This window comes from Schistocerca cancellata, chromosome 2 (genome assembly GCF_023864275.1).
Source record: "Schistocerca cancellata isolate TAMUIC-IGC-003103 chromosome 2, iqSchCanc2.1, whole genome shotgun sequence".
Classification (NCBI taxonomy): domain Eukaryota; kingdom Metazoa; phylum Arthropoda; class Insecta; order Orthoptera; family Acrididae; genus Schistocerca; species Schistocerca cancellata.
The window spans coordinates 209067501-209091223 of record NC_064627.1 but is presented as its reverse complement, the minus strand read 5'-3'; the positions used below and the strand labels follow the sequence as shown (position 1 = coordinate 209091223).

Here is a 23723-nt window from a genome sequence, read left to right as displayed (position 1 = left end):
CGTCACGCTGACCACTCAGCTACTGGGGCGGACAGTACACCTAAATGAGTTCCTTGATTATCTGTCCTGAAGAACAAAGTGAATGGGCTTAACACATTCTCACACACTGCGTACAAAAAAATCTTTGTAGGAACCGACTCAACTCATCAGTAAGTAGGAGTGTATAACAGCGAAATAGGTTCAGTTGATCTTCAGATAACTTAGTATATTTTTGGAAAAATATTTATTCGCACTTTGAGGCATGCATGGTGCCAGATTTTTCTGGCGAGTGCGTCTTACGCTGTATTTTTAAAAGCAATGAAAGGACCCGCAGCATGAGAAGAAACCCAACAGGATGAAACAAATGGAGGAAAACGAGTAGCTCTCTACACCTACACGGACGAGTCAAAACATGAAGAGCACCCGTTTTATAACGTGTTGATACATCTTAGGAAAGCAATACAACATTGATTCTCCGTGGCATGGATCCGACAAGTGGTTGGCAGGTTTCCGGAGGTATGTGGCGCCAGGTGTCTTCGCACAGGTCACGCAGTTCCCGTAAATTATGGGCGGGTAGGTTGTGGGCGCGGAACTGGCACCCGATAACGTCCTAGACGTGTTCCACCTGGTGCAGAACAAACCAAGACATCAGCGTTGATTATCATGCTCCTCAGACCACTGTTGTAAGATTCTGGACTTGTGACGGGTACAGTTATCCAGTTGTCGTTGGGGAAGACATCAAACGTGAAGGGATGCAGGTGATCTCCAATAATATTCGTGTGGTCGACAGTTGTTAGGTGCCTTCAACTGCTACTACAGGTTCCATGGGTGGTCAGGTGAATGTCGCCATAACGTAACAATGCGCCCACCGGCCTGTGTCTGGGGCACGGTACACGTTTCGAGCAGCTGTTCGCCTGGATGACGGCAAATCCCGACACGAATGTCAGGCTGCTCTAACAAGACCAGGTGACACGTTTTCATTGATCCACGGCCGAACTGCAATGATCCTGTCTCCACTACAATATTGTAACTGACGATACTCCGTGATGAGCTGTGGATGTCTTAACACCTTGTCGCTTCTTCGTGGTTTCACTGTCCTCAGACCACTTCCCGTAGATGCTCACGACAGTAGGAGGCGAACAGCCGACCAGCTTCTCTGTCTCCGAGATGATCGTTCCCAGTCGTTGGCCCATAACCTTCTGCCCTTTGAGAAAGTGGTTTATGTCAGTATGTTGCCCCAGTTGCGGCCTGTATCGACCGTTGCTAGAATAATCTCCATTTGTCTCTGACCCTATTGTATACTTTCTTTATAGCCTCTCGTTTCCGCAACGCTCGTGGTGGGCAGTGATGATAAAAAAATGGAAAAGAGCGTTTGGCGTCATTGGCCGGGAGGCCGCTTAAGGGGCAGGTCCGGCCGCCTTGGTGCAGGTCTTATTGCATTCGACGACACCCTGGATGGGGATGAAATGATGATGATGGCAACACAACACCCAATCCCTGAGCGGAAAAATCCCCGACCCGGCCGGGAATCGAACCCGGGCCTGTAGGACGGCTATCCGTCATGCTGACCACTCAGCTATCGGGGCGGACGTGGGCAGTGATCATGTATTGGTGATATTGAAAATTTGTTTCCGAGCGGGGTTTCTTTTTCTCTTTTTAGCATTATCATTAGCTCCCCGGACAGATCGAGAATTCCCTACGTCACCGCTTTGTCTACATCCTATACTCGCACAGAACTGTGGATCTCTTGATGACTGAACGACAACGCAGAGTACTTTGAATCAACACAGGCACTGCAATATAGTATAGTGATCATAATGTTTTGGCTTATCAGAGTATGTTATTTTGCTGACAGTAACGCGATTTTACCTTGGTTGCCACATCCAGAACCACTGCACGGCATTGTAATTAGTACGATCTAGAACAATGGTAGATTTTCGTTTCTTAAACAATACCAAAGTATGAAACAGCTTAATCATTACACGAAAGTTTTCTTCTCCAGTGAATAGCAAATGAGTCATTCCTCCAAGATAGTTCAGACATTTTCTCCTGCTAACTTCTGGACAATATTAACAAAATTTCTAAGATCATCACTCCTCTAAATTAAAGAGTTGTCGCTGCTTTAGGGACGGCAGTGTTATCCGTCACGGCCGTTATTAATTGTATTTGCTCATAACAGTGACTTCTACTGTTGTATATTTCTGGTGGCAGTTCACTATGAAGTGTTTCAGTGCATAATCGGTCCTTTCAACAGGGTACCATTCTCGTATTAACCAACTTATGTATTTTTCAGATCTACACCTACATCTACACCTACATGGTTACTCTGCAATACACACTTAAGTGCTTGGCAGAGGGTTCATCGAACCATTTTCATACTACTTCTCTGCCATTCCACTCTCGAATGGCGCGTGGGAAAAAGGAACACCTAAATCTTTCCGTTCGAGCTCTGATTTCTCTTATTTTATTATGATGATCATTTCTACCTATGTAGGTGGGTGTCAACAAAATATTTGCGCATTCGGAAGAGAAAGTTGGTGATTGAAATTTCGTTAACAGATCTCGACGCAAAGAAAACAGCCTTTGTTTCAGTGACTGCCACCCCAACTCGCGTATCATATCAGTTACACTCTCACCCCTATTTCGCGATAACATGAAATGGGCTGCCGCCCTTCTTTGCACTTTCTCGATGTCCTCCGTCAGGTCTACCTGATAAGGTTCCCACACCACACAGAAATATTCCAGCAGAGGATGGACAAGTGTAATATAGCTTGTCTATGTAGTGGGTTTGTCGCATCTTCTAAGTGTTGTGCCAAGAAAGCACAGTCTTTGTTTCGCCTTCCCCACAATATTATCTATGTGGTCTTTCCAATTTAAGTTGCTTGTAATTGTAATTCCTAGGTATTTAGTCGAATTGACAGCCCTTAGGTTTGTACGATTTATCATATACCCAAAATTTATCGGATTCCTTTTAGTACCCATGTGGATGACCTCGCACTTTTCTTTGTTTAGTGCCAATGGCCACTTTTCGCACCATATAGAAATTCTCTCTAGATCATTTTCTAATTGGAATTGATCATCTGATGATTTTACTAGACGGTAAATTACAGCGTCATCTGCAAACAATCGATTGGGGCTGCTCAGATTATCACCTAGATCACTTATGTAAATCAGGAATAGCAGAGGGCCTATGACACTACCTTGCGGAACGCCAGATATCACTTCTGTTCTACTCGATGATTTACCATCAATCACTACGAACTGTGATCTCTCTGAGAGGAAATCACGAATCCAGTCACACAACTGAGACGATACTCCATAAGCACGCAATTTGATTAATAGTCGCTTATGTATCAGAAGCTTTCTGGAAATCTAGAAATATGGAATCGATCTGAGATCTCTTGTAGACAGCACTCATCACTTCATGGGTATAAAGAGCTAACTGCGTTGCACAAGAACGATATTTTCTGAATCCGTGTTGGTTATGTATCAATAAGTCATTTTCTTCAAGGTGATTTATAATGTTCTATTCCAGTATATGCTCCAAAATCCCAGTGCAAATTGAGGTCAGTGATATGGGTCTGCAGTTCAATGGGTTACTCCTATTTCCTTTCTTGAATACTGGCGTGACCTGTGCAACATTCCAGTTTTTGGGAACAGACCTTTCGTCAAGTGAGCTGTTGTATATGATTGCTAAGAAAGGCTCTATTGTGTCTGCGTTCTCTGAAAGTAACCTGTTTGTATACCGTCTGGACCGGGAAACTTGCCTTTCTTAAGTGATATGAGTTGTTTTGCAACACCTAAGATACCTCATGTCACTTAAGCTAACAGCTGTTCTGGTTTCGAATTCGGGAATATTTACTGATGAGTGATAAGATTCTTTGTCATATATGTAAAACAACGTAGCACTTTATGTAATTTACAAGGTGTGCGCAAATGAAAAGGAGACTACAGTTACGAGTAAAGAAATTTTAATAACAATATTATAACTACAGATCTTGTGGAACAGTACAATTATACATAACTGTCATTGGAGTTGATATATCGATCCCAGCGCGAAGGAAGGGGCTCGATGGCTTCAATGTAGAAACCCGTGTATTGCTGGCGGATACAGTTGTCCACTGTGTCCGGCACTTCCTCATCACAGGTATGCATCTGATCATGCCAAAGATATGCAAGTCATTTAGGAAGATCAGGCTGTACGGAGGATGTTCCATGACCTCCCATCGAAATTTCTGAAGGAGCCAGAGGGTCTTCTACGCAACACATGCTGCCTCATAACGCTGACACCCTCGGAATACTGTGCACCGCACGAATCACTGCTCTCCATACACCTCTTCCATCTTGCGATAAATTTGTGAAGCATGCTTTCCTTTTGTGCAAAGAAATTGGATAATCATTCTTTGTGCTGACTGGGTGGCATCCATCACTCAACGAAGTGCGGAAATAACTCTCCAGAAATGAGGAAATTGCTGCGAAGCCTTTAAATCCGCTTGTGCCACTAGCAGTACCACCAAACAACCTCTCTGCAAACACATTCACCCAATGGGATTACATACAACGCCGCTTTTCGGTTGGGCATACCTTGTACGGGCTGTTGGGGTATAAGTGCAGATATTTTTATTGCTGATTGGGGACAGTGTACTGAACGACAAAACACCAGTGTTTGCTAGATTTACAGGCTAATAATTATGGATATTAGCAATAGTATTTTTCTTAGGCTGATTAGTACCTGCAAGTACTTGTGGCAAGAACAAGCCATTAATGCTTATTTTCCCATGGGCAGCAGGGTAGGTGTTGAAGCGTGGATGCATGGACGCAAAATGGTTAGTCTATACCGATAGGTCGAGTCCATTTAGTGATGCACTTACGACCGCGCAGAAAACATCCGGTAGTAAGTTACGTGACGCGTTTGCGGGAAGACTGTTACACACAGAGAAAAAAACAAGACACCGAAGTGGGTACATATTGAAGTATCAACACTCACAATATCTGCACTTACACCCCTAAAGCCCTGCATGTCATACTGAACTCTCAACAGGCACTGCTCATGCACCAAGTGTTACACCTGACACATTAAATGGGTGAGCATAGTTGACACGATGCCTTTCAAGGAAGAATTATGCATTGATGTTCTTCGTAGTGAGCTGTCACTTGAGAATAGCATAATAGGATGAAGTTACGCTCGCGTTGTCACTTTAAAAATATTACGGGATTGTGAAGTGAAGAGAGAAAAAAATACTATCGTCATTTTCAAAATTGCCCGTCTGATCGTCCTTAGCATCTGATACTGTGCCTAATTCGATTTCGTAATTCTACGACTCGTCACTCAGAAACAACCGCTTATTATACACAGCCCTCTTAAACTTAGTTTACACAGGAGCGAACACAAGTGAACGAGCATCAGCGAACGAGTATTCTCTCTAGTGAAAACGATAGGTGAGCGCGAGAGAACAGCGTTCGATCGTATTCGGTTCGCATTTGCCAGTGTTCGATCGTATTCCACTGTTTAATGGTCATTTACTCGGGATCATGCTATCTGCTTCGGCGCTGGCAGTATAGAAAGCTTTCGTGTGCTGTATTGATCACTTACGTTGTTGACATGAGTTGCATGAGGGATGGTTTAGTCTGAATAGAATGCAATGTTGATATTAAAAAAATATAGATGTCGTAGGTGTTTCTTGTAGATCCACAGCACAAATGCCTAAGGAAAAGAAATGAACTCCACGAAAAAACAAAAAACAAAAAATACGGCGCACACCCAGAAATTATCCAAATGGAATCGAAATCGATAGACGTGATGCACATGTACAGACAAACAAACGATTACAATTTTAGAAAAATTGGATCATTTGTTCAAGAGAGAGAGCAAGTCGATAACTCGTTGTCTCACCTTTGGCCCTTATGCAAGTAAGGCATTGATTTGATACAGTTGTTGGATGTCCTCCTGACGAATATCGTGCCCAATTTTGTCGAACTGGCGAGTTAGATCGTCAAAATCCCAAGTTGATTGGAAGGCCCTACCCATAATGCTCCAAACTTTCTTAATTGAGGAGAGATCTGGTGACCTTGCTGATCAAGGTAGGGTTTGGCATGCATGAAAAGAAGCTGTAGGAACTCTCGCTGTGTGCGAGCGACCATTATCTTGCTGAAATATAAGCTCAGGATGGCTTGCCATGAAGGGCAACAAAATGGGGGGTAGACCGTCGTCGACATACCGCTGTGGTGCAAGGGTTCTGCGGATGGCAACCAAAGCAGCCCTGCTATGAAAATAAATGGCACCTTAGATCATCACTCCTGGTTGTCGGACCGTATGGCGGAGGGGGGGGGGGCGACAGTCAATTTGGTATGCCACTGCTGTTCAGGGCGTAACCACACATGTCTCAACTGTTCATCGGAGCTCAGTTCAAAGCGATATTCATCACTGAGGGCTGCTCTACTCCAGTGAAATTCCAGGTCGAAGGCCTGTGTAGCCTTACATTTCAGCAAGACATGCCCAGCCATACATGGCGAGAATTTCTACTGATTGCTTTCGTGCTTGCCAAATCCTACCTTGGCCAGCAAGGTCACCGGATCTCTCCCCAACTGAGAACATTTGGAGCATTATGGTTAGAGCCCTCCAACCATCTCCGGATTTTGACGATGTAACGCGCCAGCTGGACAAAATCTGGCGCGATATATCTCAAAAAAAATGGTTCAAATGGCTCTGAGCACTATGGGACTCAACTGCTGCGGTCATTAGTCCCCTAGAACTTAGAACTAGTTAAACCTAACTAACGTAAGGACATCACAAACATCCATGCCCGAGGCAGGATTCGAACCTGCGACCGTAGCGGTCTTGCGGTTCCAGACTGCAGCGCCTTTAACCGCACGGCCACTTCGGCCGGCGATATATCTCAGAAAGACTTCCAACAACCCTGTCAATCAGTGCCAAGCCGAATAACTGTCACCATCTGTTGATGTGAGGAAGACGATAAATTCATTAGATACCGGCATCTGGCGGGAACGAAGTGAATAAGCACGAACTTTGGGTTTATTTTCGTTAAGAAGGAAAGGAACAATAAATTTAATTGAAAGTAAACAAGTACGAGTATGTACGAGGGTCAGTAAAGAAGTAATGCCTCCTTTTTTATTTGTTATTAACAACTTAGATTGAAAACCGGAATAATGATGATTAGTTTATGGATTTTGAGTGTAATCTCCGTCCATTTCCATCAAATGGTTCAAATGGCTCTGAGCACTATGGGACTTAACATTTGAGGTCATCAGTCCCCTAGAACTTAGAACTACTTAAACCTAACTAACCTAAGGACATCACACTCATCCATGCCCGAGACAGGATTCGAACCTGCGACCGTAGCGGTCACTCGGCTCCAGACTGTAGCGCCTAGAACCGCACGGCCACTACGGCCGGCATAGTTTTAGTCCATCTTTTAACAAGGGTATGTATCCCAGTGTGGTAAAACTCACGGTCCTGCTCCAAAAACCATTGACGCACGGACATTTTCAGACCTTACTCATCTTTAACGTGAATCCCACGATGAGTTTCTTTTAGCAGCCCGAAGTCATGGTAGTTTGATAGAGCCAGGTCAAGGTTGTATGCGAAATGAAGCGAGACTTCCCATCCAATTTACACAATCTCTTCAGTAGCGTTGCGACTGGTGTGTGGTTTTGCATTGTTATGCAAAAGAAGAATATCAGGCATAGCTTTTTTTGGCTGAACTCGCTGAAGACGTTCTTTAGGCTGTTTCAAGGTCACAACGATTGGACATAATTTATTGTGCTTCACTGGTCCAAAAAATCAACCATAATCACATTCTCTTCATCCCATAACTTTGCCTACCGATCGCCCAGTTCTGAACTTTTCTTCTTGGGTGAGTTTCTGTGATGCTATTCCACTGACTGCCTTGTTGATTCTGGTTCACGATAACGAACACGTTTCGTCTACGCTCAATATTTTTTCTTCAAACTCCTTTTCCTCCAAACGAAAGCGCTGCAAGAGTTGGGAGGTAATTGTTTTTCTTGTCTCTTTATTTTGGTCGGTTAGCTTTCTCTGTCCCGAAGTTGCACAAACCTTTCAGTATCCCAGTTGTTGAATGATCATCATCACACTGCTTTTACAGAGAAATCATCTGCAGCCACTCGGCAGTCACCATGAATGATGTCATCGATTCGCTGCCGCTGCCTGCCGGTTCGTGTTTCGTCAGCCAATTTGGTGTTTGCCCTTCACCATAATTACAGTTACGAATGCATCGTCTAACAGTGCCGATCCACTGTTGCTTCACCGTACACATTTCTCTGTCTTTTATGAATGGGGATGGTCGTTTCACCCTCTGCATTTAAGAATTCTACCACAGAACGCTTTTTAATAGACATATAGACATCGGTCGTTTTGCAAGAGACTGCAATACTGGCGTCTGTTGATGCAGAAAGGGGATTGGAGAAGAAGCTTTGCAGAACAGCACCAAATTCAAATTTTTCACTTAACAAGCTTTATTGAAGGAGGAAAAAAAAGTACGAGGCATTGCTTTTTGATTGACCGTCGTATCTATAACACTGATTAAAATAAAAAAATTAACATAATTCCTGATGGTTCTCGTTGCTTATGTCCTTGGTAGCTGTAATTACATGACTCATGTATCACTGTTATGTTAGAGATTTTTTATGATAAATAAAAATGGTTTACTCGGGATCATGCTATCTGCCCTCTAACAAACTATACAGTAGATTTTATCAAGTGGCCTATGTGACAGGTCGTATATTTACTTCACATTTCATTAATCAACTTTATTTATGTTATTGTCCTTAGACGTACTTCAAACTCAAACACCTACAATCATCTTTTCCTGCGCCTTTTTGCTCACTTCGTCAAAAAACTGTGAGTCGCCATGCAAAATAATCCTCTCTGAACGCTAAAGTTTTGCATCGTGGCTATGTGTAGTGACGCATCCTGTGTGCCAAAATGCAATAACGCAGCGTTCATAGGTTATTCTAGTTATATCCTGTTCTCTTACCTTTAATACAGACAGTTGTTCGCACAGGCGAATTGTCTGTGAATGCTCGTTTGCTTGCCTTGGTTTCCATTCGCTCCGGAGAAAAGTAGGCTTTACGTCTGAGAGCCAGCAGGACCATGCACTCTTCTTACAATGAATTATTTTTCGCAACTAACCAACTGCACAATATTGGGACCCCAGTCAGAAAAAATAAAGGTATGGCTATCCAATAGCACACACGCGACCTCGCAGTTGGACCGCAACATCTGTCGTAGCTGTGTAGTTTAACATTTGACACTCAGAATGCTCTGTAGCACCAAAGATGTTGACCAGAAAGATATTAACCAGACACCCTAAGGAATGAGATATCAGTTGAAGTGTATTTCTTAATTTATGCACAATAACTGGGAAAAACTTTTGCAATGGCAAACCAGTATCCATCACGTAATGTGTGTGTGTGTGTGTGTGTGTGTGTGTGTGTGTGTGTGTACGTGTAGGTATGTGTGTGCGTGCCTGTCTCTGTGTCTAGCTTAAAATTTTACTAATCAAATGCAACTTCTTATGTTACAGGTGCATGACATCATCATTCGTTCTGTGGGAAGTGATTTGTAATCTTTTTTTCATTACAATAAACTGCACACAGCACTGCAGTCGTCTTTACGAAAATAATTGATTTTTACTGACTTCTGTAAGCAACTGTGGCACTATGTTTCTATCATGAAGTTGTTAATAAAAACGGTTGTATAGAAACTTCATAGAGTTTTAATACGAGGGCATGCTGAAAAGTAATCCCTCTGAATTTTTTACCTGAAACCCTTTTCGAATAAAACAATTTATTAACATTCTTTATCTTTCTTCTTCGTGTCTACATATTTATTTCTTAGCGTAGTCGACCAGCAACGAGTGAGCAGTTTGTTGGTAGTGTCACTGTAGAATGTTTGACTCTGTTGACGGTGCCACAGCATCACGTCTGCTTGCAATGTTTAGTCATTATCAAAGTGTTCTAAAGTTTCGGAAACAGATGAAAATCGAATGAGGCCAAGTCGGGACTGAATGAAGGACAATCGATAACAGTGCACCCAAAATGCCGGATTTTGCAAATGTCGCAGCAGATATCCCACTTCGATTCAGTACCTCCTCATTACTTAATCAGTCTTTCTACCTCATCAATTTTCTTCTGCAGCATCACGTTTCGAAGGCTTCTCTTATGGTGTGACCTATTTGTTATCCACGTTTGACTTCTGTGCACGGCTATTGTTTGGACAAATACCTCCAGAAAGAATTCTTAACGTGTAAATTCATACTACGAACTGATTGCTTCGAATAGGATACAGTCCATTTCTTTTTCCAACCGTCTCCAGTACAAGCTTGTGCTTTGTCTCTAACGACTGACTTCGTCACCAATTAGGAAAAAAAATGGTTAAAATGTCTCTGAGCACTATGGGACTTAACTGCTGAGGTCATCAGTCCCTAGAAGTTAGAACTACTTAAACCTAACTAACCTAAGGGCATCATACACATCCATGCCCGGGGCGGGATTCGAACCTGCGACCGTAGCGGTCGCGCGGCTCCAGACCGTAGCGCCTAGAACCGCTTGGCCACTCCGCCCGGCACCAATTACAAAATAAACACTAATCTATCTTCCTTTCTGAAATCTCTAAAACACGAACGTCTCCCTGCTACCACGTGTGCTTCTTCCACCTTCCTGTACCGTATCAGTTTATGTAAGTGGACGGTGGATTCCATGCTTGGCCTGTGGCGTAGATCATTCATTACTCTTGATGCGAAGTTCGAAGACCTATAAAGTAACCGGAAGCATTGTTACATCAAGTCCTCATAGTGAACAAAATTCACATCTGTTGAGTGTTTTAGCCAGTGACCATAAAAAAAAATGCTAGGCATCTTTAAGTTGTGCGGTTGAAACACTGATTTTCTGTGTCATTTACTGCATTTATAGTCTTTATTTTATTATTTTGCTTTGTTTTTGTTGCGGAGTGTGAATCGTACAATTTTTCCATTGAGTGTTCATCCGTAAGGGAGGCCAGATATCTGAAAGTGACAAATGATTTAGGTTTTAGTACAACTCAACTTGCCTATTTTGTAATCTGCTTGTAAACTATGTACGCGTGTTTTTCTTTCAAAATCATGTACCGAGTGAAGTGGCTAAGCTCTTGTTAATGCATAGGACTCGTATTCAGAAGGAGTGGGCTTCGTACACATCCTCATCTAATCCTATCCTACAATGTATATGTTTAGTATGTGCTATTTATGTAATGTACCTGACAAGTCTGATACTGTTGTTCTGAATGGTCTAAGGACGAATAAATAAATAAAGGGGCATAGTTGAATGTTTGTGGCTCTGGAGACAGTTTTCCGAACAGACTGAAGTTAATGCGTGGGGCATAGCAGCATCTTCATGGCCAAGAAGTCATTAGCGGGAGACCATAGCGTGTGTGGCAATGAAGAGAGCAACTATGTTTAATAATTTACCTAAAGCAAAATGGAACTAGGAATACTGGTGGGAAGATTTGGGATCAGGTCACCCTAATGAAAGGACTGGGGTCCCCACATAACTTCTTCAACGTTCATTATCTTCACTACATAAGTTGCCTTTATTAAAGTCAAACGAATTTTAAAAACAGTCAACAGTAAAACTGAGTGAGCAGACTTTAGAAAAATGACTTGTAAACGGCTGTCACTAATTATGTGCCACCAGCCATTAGCCACACACCAAAAGTACATTATAGGCTATTTTCATATGTAAAAAAAATGGTTCGGGTTGTTGTTATTCCGATTGATTATAACATATAAATGGCATTTATCGTCAATATTCTCACAAAATATCTGTTATTTTTATGTAATTAAAGCCTTAAAATCATTACATATCGAGATCTGGTCACGTGTTAGAAAACGCTCTGTTACTGGCTGATGGTCCGGAGACGTCGCAAGCTAAATGTACTATGCGTACAAAGTTGACACTAGACGCAGTGGCTGAGGGGAGCGACCGTAAAGGCATTTCCCATTTACAGTCGCTCCCAACAGCCATCGCACCGAATGTCAATTTTGTTTGCGCGAATATTAAAACGAAGCTGTATGTCTGTTAAGGCGTGTTGGCTGAAATTACGAGGTTTTTACGTACTTTTTCTGCGAACAGTTTAGCTGTTTAGTGATGGAAAACGCTATTACAGCTTTTAATTAACAATAGAAAGGAATTTTGTGAACGCTGATAGTTGAAGCCTTTCGAATGCTGATAGGTTTACGCTCCACTCATTTAGAGCGGCGATATGTGCAACGACGAACGTTCTTTTCCCGGCTCCCTGTAACATCATTAAACTCGCTCAAAACTAAGGAATTGTAGAACCTTTCCAAATGGGTCCGTATATTATAACTAGATTATCAACTACCAGTCACGAGCTGCGACCCAAACCACAAATTATTCTTCATAAAACTTAGTGATAATTTCCTGTCTTGAAGATACTTAGCAGATACTTAGCAGAGTTACACCATCCGTCAGGCGTTAAACCGAGCGAGGTGGCGCAGTGGTTAGACACTGGACTCGCATTCGTGAGGACGACGGTTCAATCCCGCGTCCGGCCATCCTGATTTAAGTTTTCCATGATTTCCCTAAATCACTCCAAGCAAATGCCGGGATGGTTCCTTTCAAAGGGCAGCGCGTTCGACAGCAGTAAAAGAGGTCACATGTACGAATTCTGGAAGGATTTTTATAGGTTTTACTCGAAATACGAAAATAGCCTTAGCATGAACTAAGGTTGCAGCTGTTTAGATTGTGGGATGTATTACATATCAGTCTTAGTCTGAGAAATAGACAACACAGTATAAATACATCTACTTTGCAAAAAAACAATACACTTTTTTTGGAAATCATTGGCAGAAATGAAGATATCACTATTAGCCGAAAGTACAATAAGGTTTAGGGCGATGAGGATACACGGAGAGATACAAAGCGTGTATAGCATATAGCTGGGGCTGGGGCGTTAGTGAGTATAAACTAATTTTAGTGTCTGGAGCGGACTTACACTACATCTTAAGGTAAGGTGGCAAAAGTGGAAAAGTTTAAACAATAAGGATCCTAGCTGGACAGTACGAAGATAAAACATTGTTTCTAATAAAATAAAAAGTTTGTGATCACATTGTTTCTAATAAAATAAAAAGTTTGTGGTCACATTAACCAGAAAATACCTTTTTGAACGTGACACGTGTAAATAGCGAATGCAAATGCAAGTACTTTTAAACAGCCAGGAGAACACAATAGTATTCTATTTCTGATGGGTGTGGTGAAGTTTTGTAATTGTAACTTTTGTTTGTATATGAGAGGACTGTCAAGTCGTTTTACAAATAAGTTAAAAATGACCTTTCGGGCTAGATTAGTTGCTTAAAAGTCAAGTGCTTAAAATCTAATCTGTGAATTTCGGCTGACTGTAGCTGACTGTTCAGTGACCATTATTTTTAAAATTCTGTACCTTTGCTGTCTATTGCGTAACAGTGTGTTCATAATTAATGGCACCTGTTTAAAAGTCATTTAGTTAAAATGCATGTTGTACCACCTACAGAGGTGGTGGCCCAGATTGCTGTACACACCGTTACCTCTAATACCCAGTAGCACGTCCTCTTCCATTGACGCATGCCTGTATTCGTCGTGGCATACTTTCCACAAGTTCATCCAGGCACTGTTGGTCCAGATTATCCCACTCATCAACGGCGATTTGGCGAGATACCTCAGAGTGGTTGGTGGGTCACGTCATCCATAAACAGCCCTTTTCAATCTATCCCAGGCATTTTCGATAGGATTCATGTCTGGTGAACATGCTGGCCACTGTACTCGTTATCCTGAAGGTAGTCATTCACAATATATTCACGATGGGGGCGCGAATCGTCGTCCATCAAGACGAATGCCTCGCCAATATGCTGCCGATATGGTTGCGCTATCGGTCGGAGGATGGTATTCACCTATCGTACAGCCGTTGCGGCGCCTTCCAAGAGCACCAGCTGCGTACGTCGGCTCCACATAATGCCAGCCCAAAACAGCAGGAAACCTCTACCTTGCTGCACTCGCTGGACAGCCTGACCGGGTTGCCTCCAAACGCGTCACCGACGATTGTCAGGTTGAAGGCATATACGACACTCATCAGTGAAGAGAACGTGATGCCAATCCTAAGTGGTCCATTCGGCATGTTGTTGGGCCCATCTGTAGCGCGTTGCATGGTGTCTTGGTTGCAAAGATGGACCTTGCCATGGACGTTGGGAGTGAAGTTGCGCACCATGCAGCCTACTGCACACAATTTGAGTCGTAAAACGACGTCCTTTGGCTGCACAAAAAGCATTATTAAACATGGTGGCGTTGTTGTCAGGGTTCCTCCGAGCCATAATCCGTAGGTAGCGGTCACCGACTGCAGTAGTAGCCCTCGAGCGGCCTGAGCGAGGCATATCATCGACAGTTCCTGTTTCTCTGTATCTCCTCCAACAACATCGCTTTGGTTCACTCTGAGACACCTGGACGCTTCCCTTGTTGAGAGCCCTTCCTGGCCGTCTGGGCATGGTTGAACTACAGACAACACGAGCGGTGTACCTCCTTCCTGGTGGAATGACTACAACTGATTGGCTGTCACCCCCTCTGTCTAATAGGCGCTCCTCATGCATGGTTGTTTACATCTTCGGGTGGGTTTAATGACATTTCTGAACAGTTCCAGCTACTGCGTCTGTGATATAATATTCGCAGTCAACGTCCATCTTCAGGAGTTCTGGGAACCGGGGTGATGCAAAACTTTTTTTGGTGTGTGTAGTACAATTTTCTTTGGTTTACACGTGAGACGTGCGGGCTCAGCCTTGTATCGAGTTCGCCCCTCGCTGGCAGTCTTTGTCTGGATAACTTTGGAGGTACGCCGGTGGCGCCATCGATGGGGACAAAACAAAAGCCACGAAGCAGGAAGTGAGTGTGTGGTGTGCGGAGCGAGTCGTCCGGGGACGAGAGACTTTCGGAGTTCAGGATGGTATACGAGAGAACGAATCGGCTCCTGTGAAGGCGCCGAGCTTGATTTTGACCGTCGGTTATCTCCTTCCCTGCAAAGCGGTTTCTGTAAGTGGAAATATTTTGGAAAACACACCTACAATTTGGAGGTTATTTGGCTGGTCCGACGCTAGTGAACGCGGTCTGGTCTCTTGCGGGCTTAAGGAGTCGAAGGGCGGCGACCATTCCGTACAAATTGATTAACTTCCGTGTAGGTCCTCACCTCTCGCTCTTCCCCTCCTGTTAAGGCACAGAGAACGCATCTGTCTGTGTTCAGTCGTTCAAATCCAAACATTAACAGAAACTGTACAATTTTTGGTTCCAACAGCGTAGTGATTGTTTTGAGCCCATATAGAATCTTCTTCAACTTGCGAACAATATTTGAGTACTCTAAAACAAACACTTTTAGGTGATCCATGTAAACTTATTTCAAGTCCCTGTAGAGAAGAGCAACCTTAACATCAAGCTTCCTGATTTGCGTATCTAGTGCTGTTGTTAGTAAAACTCTGAATCGTACCAGATCACAGGAGATGACCTCTCTTCTCGTTGGGAGTAGCGTTTTACGCATAATCTAGTGCCAAGGGTGGTTAGTTTTTCCCTCAGAATTCTGCTTGACACGATAGACTCACTTACATCTAACTGTCCTCCGATTTTGTCTTAATGATGCCAGAGCCCCCGTTCTTTAGAGATGCTATTTCCTGTTCCACTGCTTGCTTTCAATTTGATTACTCTTGTGACATCGTTGCTTCTTCTAAAGCTTGAGGTTCAAACAGAATGGCAGAACAAGATGCCTTGGTCCTGAAAACGAGTACTTGCTCACAGATTATGTCGATCTCTCATTTTCTTTGACTTGTTCACTATTATCAACCTCTTCAGATTGCTCTTCAACATCTTATGAAGCATGGTCCTCCAGGTAAAAGTCAGCATACCTCAGTTCCAAGTATAAGGCATGTCTTTTTTCTCCACTGAAACAGACATTGCAGGAGATTGTAATTTTCTTCGACTCAGGACTGTAGAGGTGATAATTGGTACTATATCCATCATAGCCAACGATGATTAATTTCTTCGATTTAAAGTCCCATTCTGGTCTAAATTGATGAGGAGCATGTACATATACAGTTGATCTAATCTCCTTCGTCTATTTTAAATATGGAGGATTTCCAACCCATTTTTCGGATGGTATAACTTCATTTTTTGCCTCAAATAATCTTTGATTTAAGATATGCGTACCACAATTTCATGTGTCTGCTCTAAAGTCATGACTATCTTTAATTTTTGCCTCGTTTGTACCTGGATCGAGACAATAAAGTGAATTATAGTAATGAATATTAAATATTGTACAAACTCTCGGCTCTTGAGCATGGCTTTCTTTTTTAAATGTCTGTTTATGTATTATTAACCGCGTTTCTTCTCTCTGTGTTTTGATTAAAATCCGACTTCGTAGTAAGACAGCGCCCGAAGTTGACGGTGGATCGAGCTGGACGACGTTTTGCTTAGAAGTACGGAACCTTTTGCCATGCCAAGTCACCCAACAATCTTACAATGACTAAAGATACAAAATAAAAAATACATAGGTTAGTAATAACAGTATATTCTGAAATATAACACAGTTAAATTATGACACCTATATTGACTTGAATTATGCAATTACGAGTGCCGTTTGGTTGCAGCCCGTGAATGTATTAATAAAATAATGTAGTATCAATGGCGGTGTGCCAAAATACTTGCGATCTGGACAAGACCTAGAAAACAAAAGGTGCCTCTTATTCTCCCAGTCATCTGACGATCAAAAATCTTCAAATGTTTCCAGTGGCTGCATACAATATTTACACACCTGTGGACTATCTCTATGGTTCAAATTATTTCTTATTTTAGTACTTATAATTACGTTTTCTGCTAATAAAAGCTCAGCATGCAAATGTGGCTTTAAATATTCAATAACGTGGTGCAAGCAAATTCAGCAATGGACCTTGTTGTCTCACTCAATTTGGCCATTCTGCTGAGGTGTAAAAAGATTTGTTTTCTTGTGTATTATTCCATTTTGCTTGAATTAATATCCATATTGCTTATTTATGAATTCAGTCCTATTGACACTTCACAGAACTCTGATTTTTGTTTCCAGTTTATCTTTCAGTCAGTCTCTGATATTTTAAAAACACAGCGAAAGTATTATGTTTACTTTTAAGAAAATACAGAAATCTGTATGAAGTACAATCATCCTTGAAAACTATGCACAAATGTGCACCTCCAAAAGACAGTTTTCTCATCCATCAACTCAAATCTGCATGAATAAGTTCACCATGAACTTTCGATCTTCATTACTGATTTGAATTAAGCTATGTTCTCTTCACCTTGCCATACTGACCTGATTTATTTTTAAACCAGGAACTAAATTAATATCAGTCACATTCTACAGACCTTTGAAACTGATAAGTCCAAGTCTCTTCTGCCATGTTATCCGTTCATGGAAACATGATTCACATATAGTACATCTGAATGGTTAAACAACATTTGATAGCCCTGCTTATCCATCTTCATTTCTGCTGCAATTAATGATGAATTGTGAAATTCCAGTCCCTTGTTAGCGAAAACAGTTTTCATTTCTCCTTTTGTAACTGTTGCAATAGTTCTTTCTTTAGGTTAGCTCCACTTCTGATGTCAAACTCTCTTGGTCCTACAAGGTGCGTGCCATGTGGTTCAGTTTCTTCAGAATTTCATTCTTCTGTGCTAGGTAATGACAGTTATTAGATTCCAAGTACAAATTAGTTAGTGCTGGTTTGCAATACGCACTGTTACCAAATGACCCATCTGTTCTCCTTTTTCCCAGTACATCCAGAAACGGCGACTGACCATTCTTCCCGAGTACAGTGGTGCAATTTAGATTTGGTTAGTGTGAGTTAAGATGTTCAAACAATTCATACAGCTCTCCCTTCCATGAGGCCAGATCACAAAAATATCATCAAGATATGTGAAAAAGCATGTGGGAAATTTCTTTATGAACAAGATTGGCAACTACAGCAAATGGGGGGCTGCCCGTGGTCACTCCTTCTGTCTGCAATATTGGCCCCCATATGGGAAATATGTTGACAGTACACGCCTGTACAGGTCCATCAGAGCATCGTCAATTTTTTCTGCAGTCAGTTCCAGTGAACCTTTTAGTGGTACATACGTAACAAGGGAGACCACATCATAATTGACGGTCCGCAGCTCGTGGTCTCGCGGTCGCGTTCTCGCTTCCCGAGCCGGGGCCCCGTATTCGATTCCCGGCGGGGTCAGGGATTTTGACCTGCCTCGAGATGACTGGGTGTTTGTGTTGTCCTCATCATTTCATCTCCATCAGCATAATTGACCATTACATCAGATTCTGTGGTGTTGCATGAGATGGTGCAAGAAGTCGTCCTAGTTGTGGATGTGGAGAATATACTTCCCCACATATGAGCACGGCTGTTCCTTCAAATACTTAGCTGTTGCGTACGTTGACACGCCATTGTTGCTGACAACTGGATGTCATGGCACACCCGTCTCTATATTTTCGGCAGTCCATAGAGTGTAGGTGTAAATGGCACTGTAGGTCGTATTTCTTTGACGATCTTGTCAGGCATGCCTGCTGCGTTCAAGAGAGCCCTGATCTTGGCTGCTCTGCCCGTAAGGTCATATTCCTAACGTTTGTAGCTGGTCCTCTAGTAGTTGACGAACTTTCTGATCATTTTCGATCTGCTGAATAACGACTGTGGAGTTCCTTTATTCTGCTGAAAGAACCGCAATGCTGCTGCCTTCCCAGAGATTCTTGAGTGTCAGACTGCCAGCTTCTCGTTAGTGGAAATGTCCGATTTTGGAGGTTTCGTCGTGGTGATCGCCCTGCATGTCTCCTGGCTGATTTCTTCTACCGTTTCTGGCTGTACTGCGAAGAAGGCGAGCAGATGGGTCGTTTGGTGACAGCCACTCATTTATACTCGAAAGCTGGCAGCTGCCGTCACCCAGCACACAAGAATGAAGTTCTTAAGACATTCGTCCACACGACGCACACTTTGTCAGACCAAGATAGTTTGACTTCATAAACAGAGCATCTAAGATCAGTTTCCTTCAATGATGGATACATGGTCAAACAGATTCAACCACGCTCTCTGCCACATGATGGAAAGGAAGAACAAGATGAAGATGAAGATGGATTATCTGCCGTATGTGGGATCTATTTCTGCCAAGTTCAGCAGAAGTCTCAAGAAGCGTAACATGACCTGTGTTCTGTCCACCTAACAAAATTAGTCTACTGATAAATGTGAAAGATGACCTAGGCTTACTAAAACCGGGAATTTGTAATATACCTAGTCAGTGTGGCGTGTCGTACGTTGGCAAACAACTAGGACAGTGGGTATCAGACGCCAAGACTATCACTGACACACCTGTCTGAGACAGGCAGCTAAATTAACCTTTGTCGAACACTGTCGAAAGTTATAATATTCTTCTCGGGTGTGCAGCCGGATCATGAAGCCATCTTGACACAATATTTCTGAAGCCCATCTGGCCGCCATCTTCAGGAGAGTAAGCTGTTCCACAAACTCGCTGGAACTGAATACATACTGCGAACGGCAGCTCCTTTATACGCCGGAGAAGGCAAAGAGCGCATGCACAATCCCATCTGGCCGCCATCTTCAGGAGAGTAAGCTGTTCCACAAACTCGCTGGAACTGAATACATACTGCGAACGGCAGCTCCTTTATACGCCGGAGAAGGCAAAGAGCGCATGCACAAGAAATCGTCATAACTGCCCTCTAGCGCAAGTGGGAGCTGGTGAAACTGATAAATCGCTATGAAAAAAAAAACTATCTTGATAGCTGACTCAAAGACCGCTATTCGTCAATCTCTGAGAAAACAGGTTCCAAATCTTACTTACTGGATAACCCTTGTTTGTCAGGCACTCGAATTTCAATGGATTCTTTTAAAATACAGTCCCAAGAGCGAGGCAGGGCAACCATTTGTGTCTCTTCACACAATATTTTATGTCCTTCGGGAAGACAGTGTTCTGCCACCGCAGATTTCTCAGGCTGAAACAAATCTTTCCAAGTGATATAAAACGTTGCACGAAGAGATACAAACGGTTGCCCCTTCGTCTCGCTAATGGGACTGTGTTTTAAAGGAACCCATTGAAATTCGACTATCTGTCAGTTTTATAAATAGAGACAAGGGTTACTCTTTAAGTAAGTTTGGAACCCCGTTTTATCAAACAAAAAACGGTCTTTGATTAAGCCATCAGAATATTTTTTATAGCGATTTGTCGATTCCGCCAGCTTCCATCACTGGGGCGCTATATGTTCACTTGCATTAGAGGGCAGTTACAATGATTTCTTGCACATGCACTATTGACCTTCTGCAGCGTATAAAGGAGCCGCCGCTAGCAGTCTGAATTCAATCTGAAAACAGTTTACTCACCTGAAGAAGGCGGCCAGAAGGACAGCAGAAATATTTTGTCCAGATGACTTCATAATACGGCTGCAGACCAGAGAATATTATTATTAGTTATTACGCTGGGAAAGCCTACATAGTCACTATCTGAACTTATACATACCATGATCTATGAAGAAACGAAGGTTCTGACAAGACCCTAGATACTGGGACAGAGTTATAAGAGAGTCAACAGAGATAAAGATGGCGGAAAACCTCTTGAATCGTGACACTGGGTACCAACTAAGCAACGGACAGGACCTTGCAATGGAGTTGCTTAAAATGCAACAGTTTCAGCAGAAAAACTAAGCAAGAAGGAGAAATGAGAATGTGGACATGGGGCACGATTGCTAGACAGAGATTCAGGTACACTGTACCGAGAACAGGGCACCACATTCCCGTCAGGCACACCAAACCGAAAACGGAACACAGCTCCCAGCCCAGCCAGGGGCACCGAACTGTAGCCGGTGCGCCTATAACCGCCCGGGGGGAGGGGGGAGGGGTGGGAGGCAATATGTATAACTACTGGCCCCGTCTCACGCAACTAGCAGCCAGATAAATTCGCGCAAGTATTTGTAATAGTGGAAGCCGCCATGTCGCTACTAGATAATGGCCCTTAGTTGCAGAAACATCTGCATCTTATGCCAAGAACGTTTCTGATAAGACAACACAGTTATAGTCCTGTGTAGGCTGGCATGCTATAGACGTCACCTGCATTATGGAGACTCATATATTACTGACCGATCGATTCAAGGTGAGCAACTACACTGACCTCAGGTCGGATAAGCTTCATTGTCACCACCACAGTTGAAGGGGCGACCGTCCTTGTGAATCGGCAAATCTGCCTCCAGACAGTCAATATAATGAATCTACTGACGGTTGAGGCTGCTAGTGTAGAGTTCGAAATAGCTAATCATGTCCTCACAATAGTTTTAACACATGACCCTCCCCACAGTTACATAACCGTACAGGACCTTCAGGTACGACAGGCAGTTTTAAGGTTGCAAAATAGAAGAGAATCTGAATACCAAACAAGGCGGGTTGCAGTTCTGTAAAGGCAAGTGGGAGGAGACTGAGACGGTTTGTCTAAAGCGATCCCTCCTTGATGATAGTCATTCCTGAGGAGCATCTCCTACCAAGTTCAGTACAGTCCAGATACCGTAGATATTTTCCCTAGATATTTTCTCCTTCTATAATTACCTATCTCGCCACAGCCTATTACCAGTGCCTCTTCCTAACCTACTTGCCAACCGTTTAGATAAGTGTTGAGATCATAACATTACCTAAATCCAATCAAAACCTCCTCCTTCCCCAAAGCTTCATAGCCATTAAACTCCTGTGCTTTCTAGAGAAAGTACTGGAGTGTCTTATCCACAGACCTTTCACCCAGTCCCAAGACAACAGTTCCAGAAGACAACAGCTTAATTGGTCCTGAGCAGTGTGGCTTCCATGCAGAACACAGCATCACCCTTCAATCCCTGTGTCTGGTGGAACACATGTGCAGGGTGAGAGACTGGAAACACATCACAGGAACAGTGTTTTTCGGCATTAAGAAAGCATTTGATAGAGTCTGGAATTATGGCTTATTTTCCAAACTGTCCCAGTCAGACATTCCATGACACATTATCAGCGTGATTGATCCGTTGGGCCCCTTGAAAGTTTTTGGTACATCTCCTCGTCCAGCATCAACCGGATCTTCGCGTCATAGTCCGATCTTTCCATAATGACGGCTGCATTGCCCTTGCCCGCTGGTAAAACTACGATGAGAGGATCATTGGGGAGCTCATGAAGACCATTACACTCAGCTCTTGTAAAGTTCGAGGCTGGTGGCTTTGATTTTGAAAGAATACGACTCATTTCATGACGGATTTCTTCTGCAGTGTCACTGGGACACAACATGTAGAATAATGAACAAGACGTCGAAGCTTCTAAAGCGGTCTTCACTAGAAGGGAATGTCATTAAAAAGCTGATTCCTCAGGCACCTCGTCCACCTACTTTGTATGGCCTTCCCAAGGTTCATAAGGAGCACACACCTCTGTGCCCCATCGTAAGCGTCATTGGATCACCAACGTACCGACTAGCTAAACATCTGGCCTGCCTCCTTACTCCACACGTTGGTCATTGTGAGCATCACATCAAGAATACGACCGACTTCATCAGTCGAATTAAATGCTTAGATCTTGGAGAAGGAGATATGATGGTTAGCTTTGATGTGGTACCATTGTTCACTTTGGTTTCCATCAAAGACTCTTTATGTTTGCTCTCTCAGTTATTTGATGACACTGTTGTGGATTTATTTAAGCACACTCTGACTTGATAGTATTTTTTGTGTGACGAAGATTATTTTAACCAGATAGACGGCATCGCGATAGGAAGCCCATTAGCTCCGGTTATAGCCAATCTATTGATGGAGTACTTTGAGAACATCGCCCTGGACATGGCTCTTGTAAAGCATTAAAGCACTCCGTCTTCAGGCCACGAGTGGCTACCGGGACCATCCGACCGCCGTGTCAACCTCAGTGGAGGATGCAGATAGGAGGGGCGTGGGGTCAGCACACCGCTCTCCCGGTCGTTATGATGGTATTCTTGACCGAATCCGCTACTATTCGGTCGAGTAGCTCCTCAATTGGCATCACGAGGCTGAGTGCACTCCGAAAAATGGCAACAGCGCATAGCGGCCTGGACGGTCACCCATCCAAGTACCAACCACGCCCGACAGCGCTTAACTTCGGTGAGCTCACGGGAACCGGTGTATCCACTGCGGCAAGGCCGTTGCCCCTGTAAAGCCTAGTTGCTTTTATCGTTACATCGACGACACATTCGTTGTATGGCCTCATGGGCGTGAAAAACTGAGAGAATTTTTCAATCACATCAAAAGCATCCATGATAACATCAGATTCACGATGGAAGCAGAGACAGATGGTGCCTTGCCTTTTCTAGACGTCCTCGTCCGCCGGAAATAAAATGGGTGTCTCAGCCACAGTGTCTATTGGAAACTCACTAACACAGACCAATATCTGCATGCAACCAGCTGTTCTCAGGACATTGGTGCAACGAGCGGAAACTGCTTCAGACACTGAAAGCCTTCCAAAGAAACTGAGCCACTTACGGTAAGTCTTCAAAGAAAACGGCTACAACAAGTGCCAGAGTTCGCAAGCCATGTTGCCAAAGAAACATAAATCAGGAGACCCCTGAGGAGGGCACGAAGAAGCTTGCGTTTTTAGCCTTCTGTGGCTCAATGACTGGAAAGATTGGAAATTTGTAGTAAGTTCTTATGGGACCAAACT

At 43.2% G+C, this 23723-nt stretch overlaps 1 protein-coding gene and 1 pseudogene across 1 annotated transcript in view; one reads left to right on the top strand and one right to left on the bottom strand.

The window, feature by feature from the left end:
* LOC126144552 (dehydrogenase/reductase SDR family member 11-like) overlaps positions 1–9703 on the top strand; it is a 38447-nt gene extending 28744 nt beyond the window's left edge. The window contains exon 6 of the mRNA XM_049915498.1: positions 9543–9703. Coding sequence (XP_049771455.1) covers positions 9543–9584 — 42 coding nt within the window. The 3' untranslated portion in view covers positions 9585–9703. The remainder of the gene's footprint in view (positions 1–9542) is intronic.
* A 13392-nt stretch (positions 9704–23095) lies between these two features.
* LOC126163426 (5S ribosomal RNA) lies at positions 23096–23213 on the bottom strand (annotated as a pseudogene).
* Positions 23214–23723: the final 510 nt, after the last annotated feature.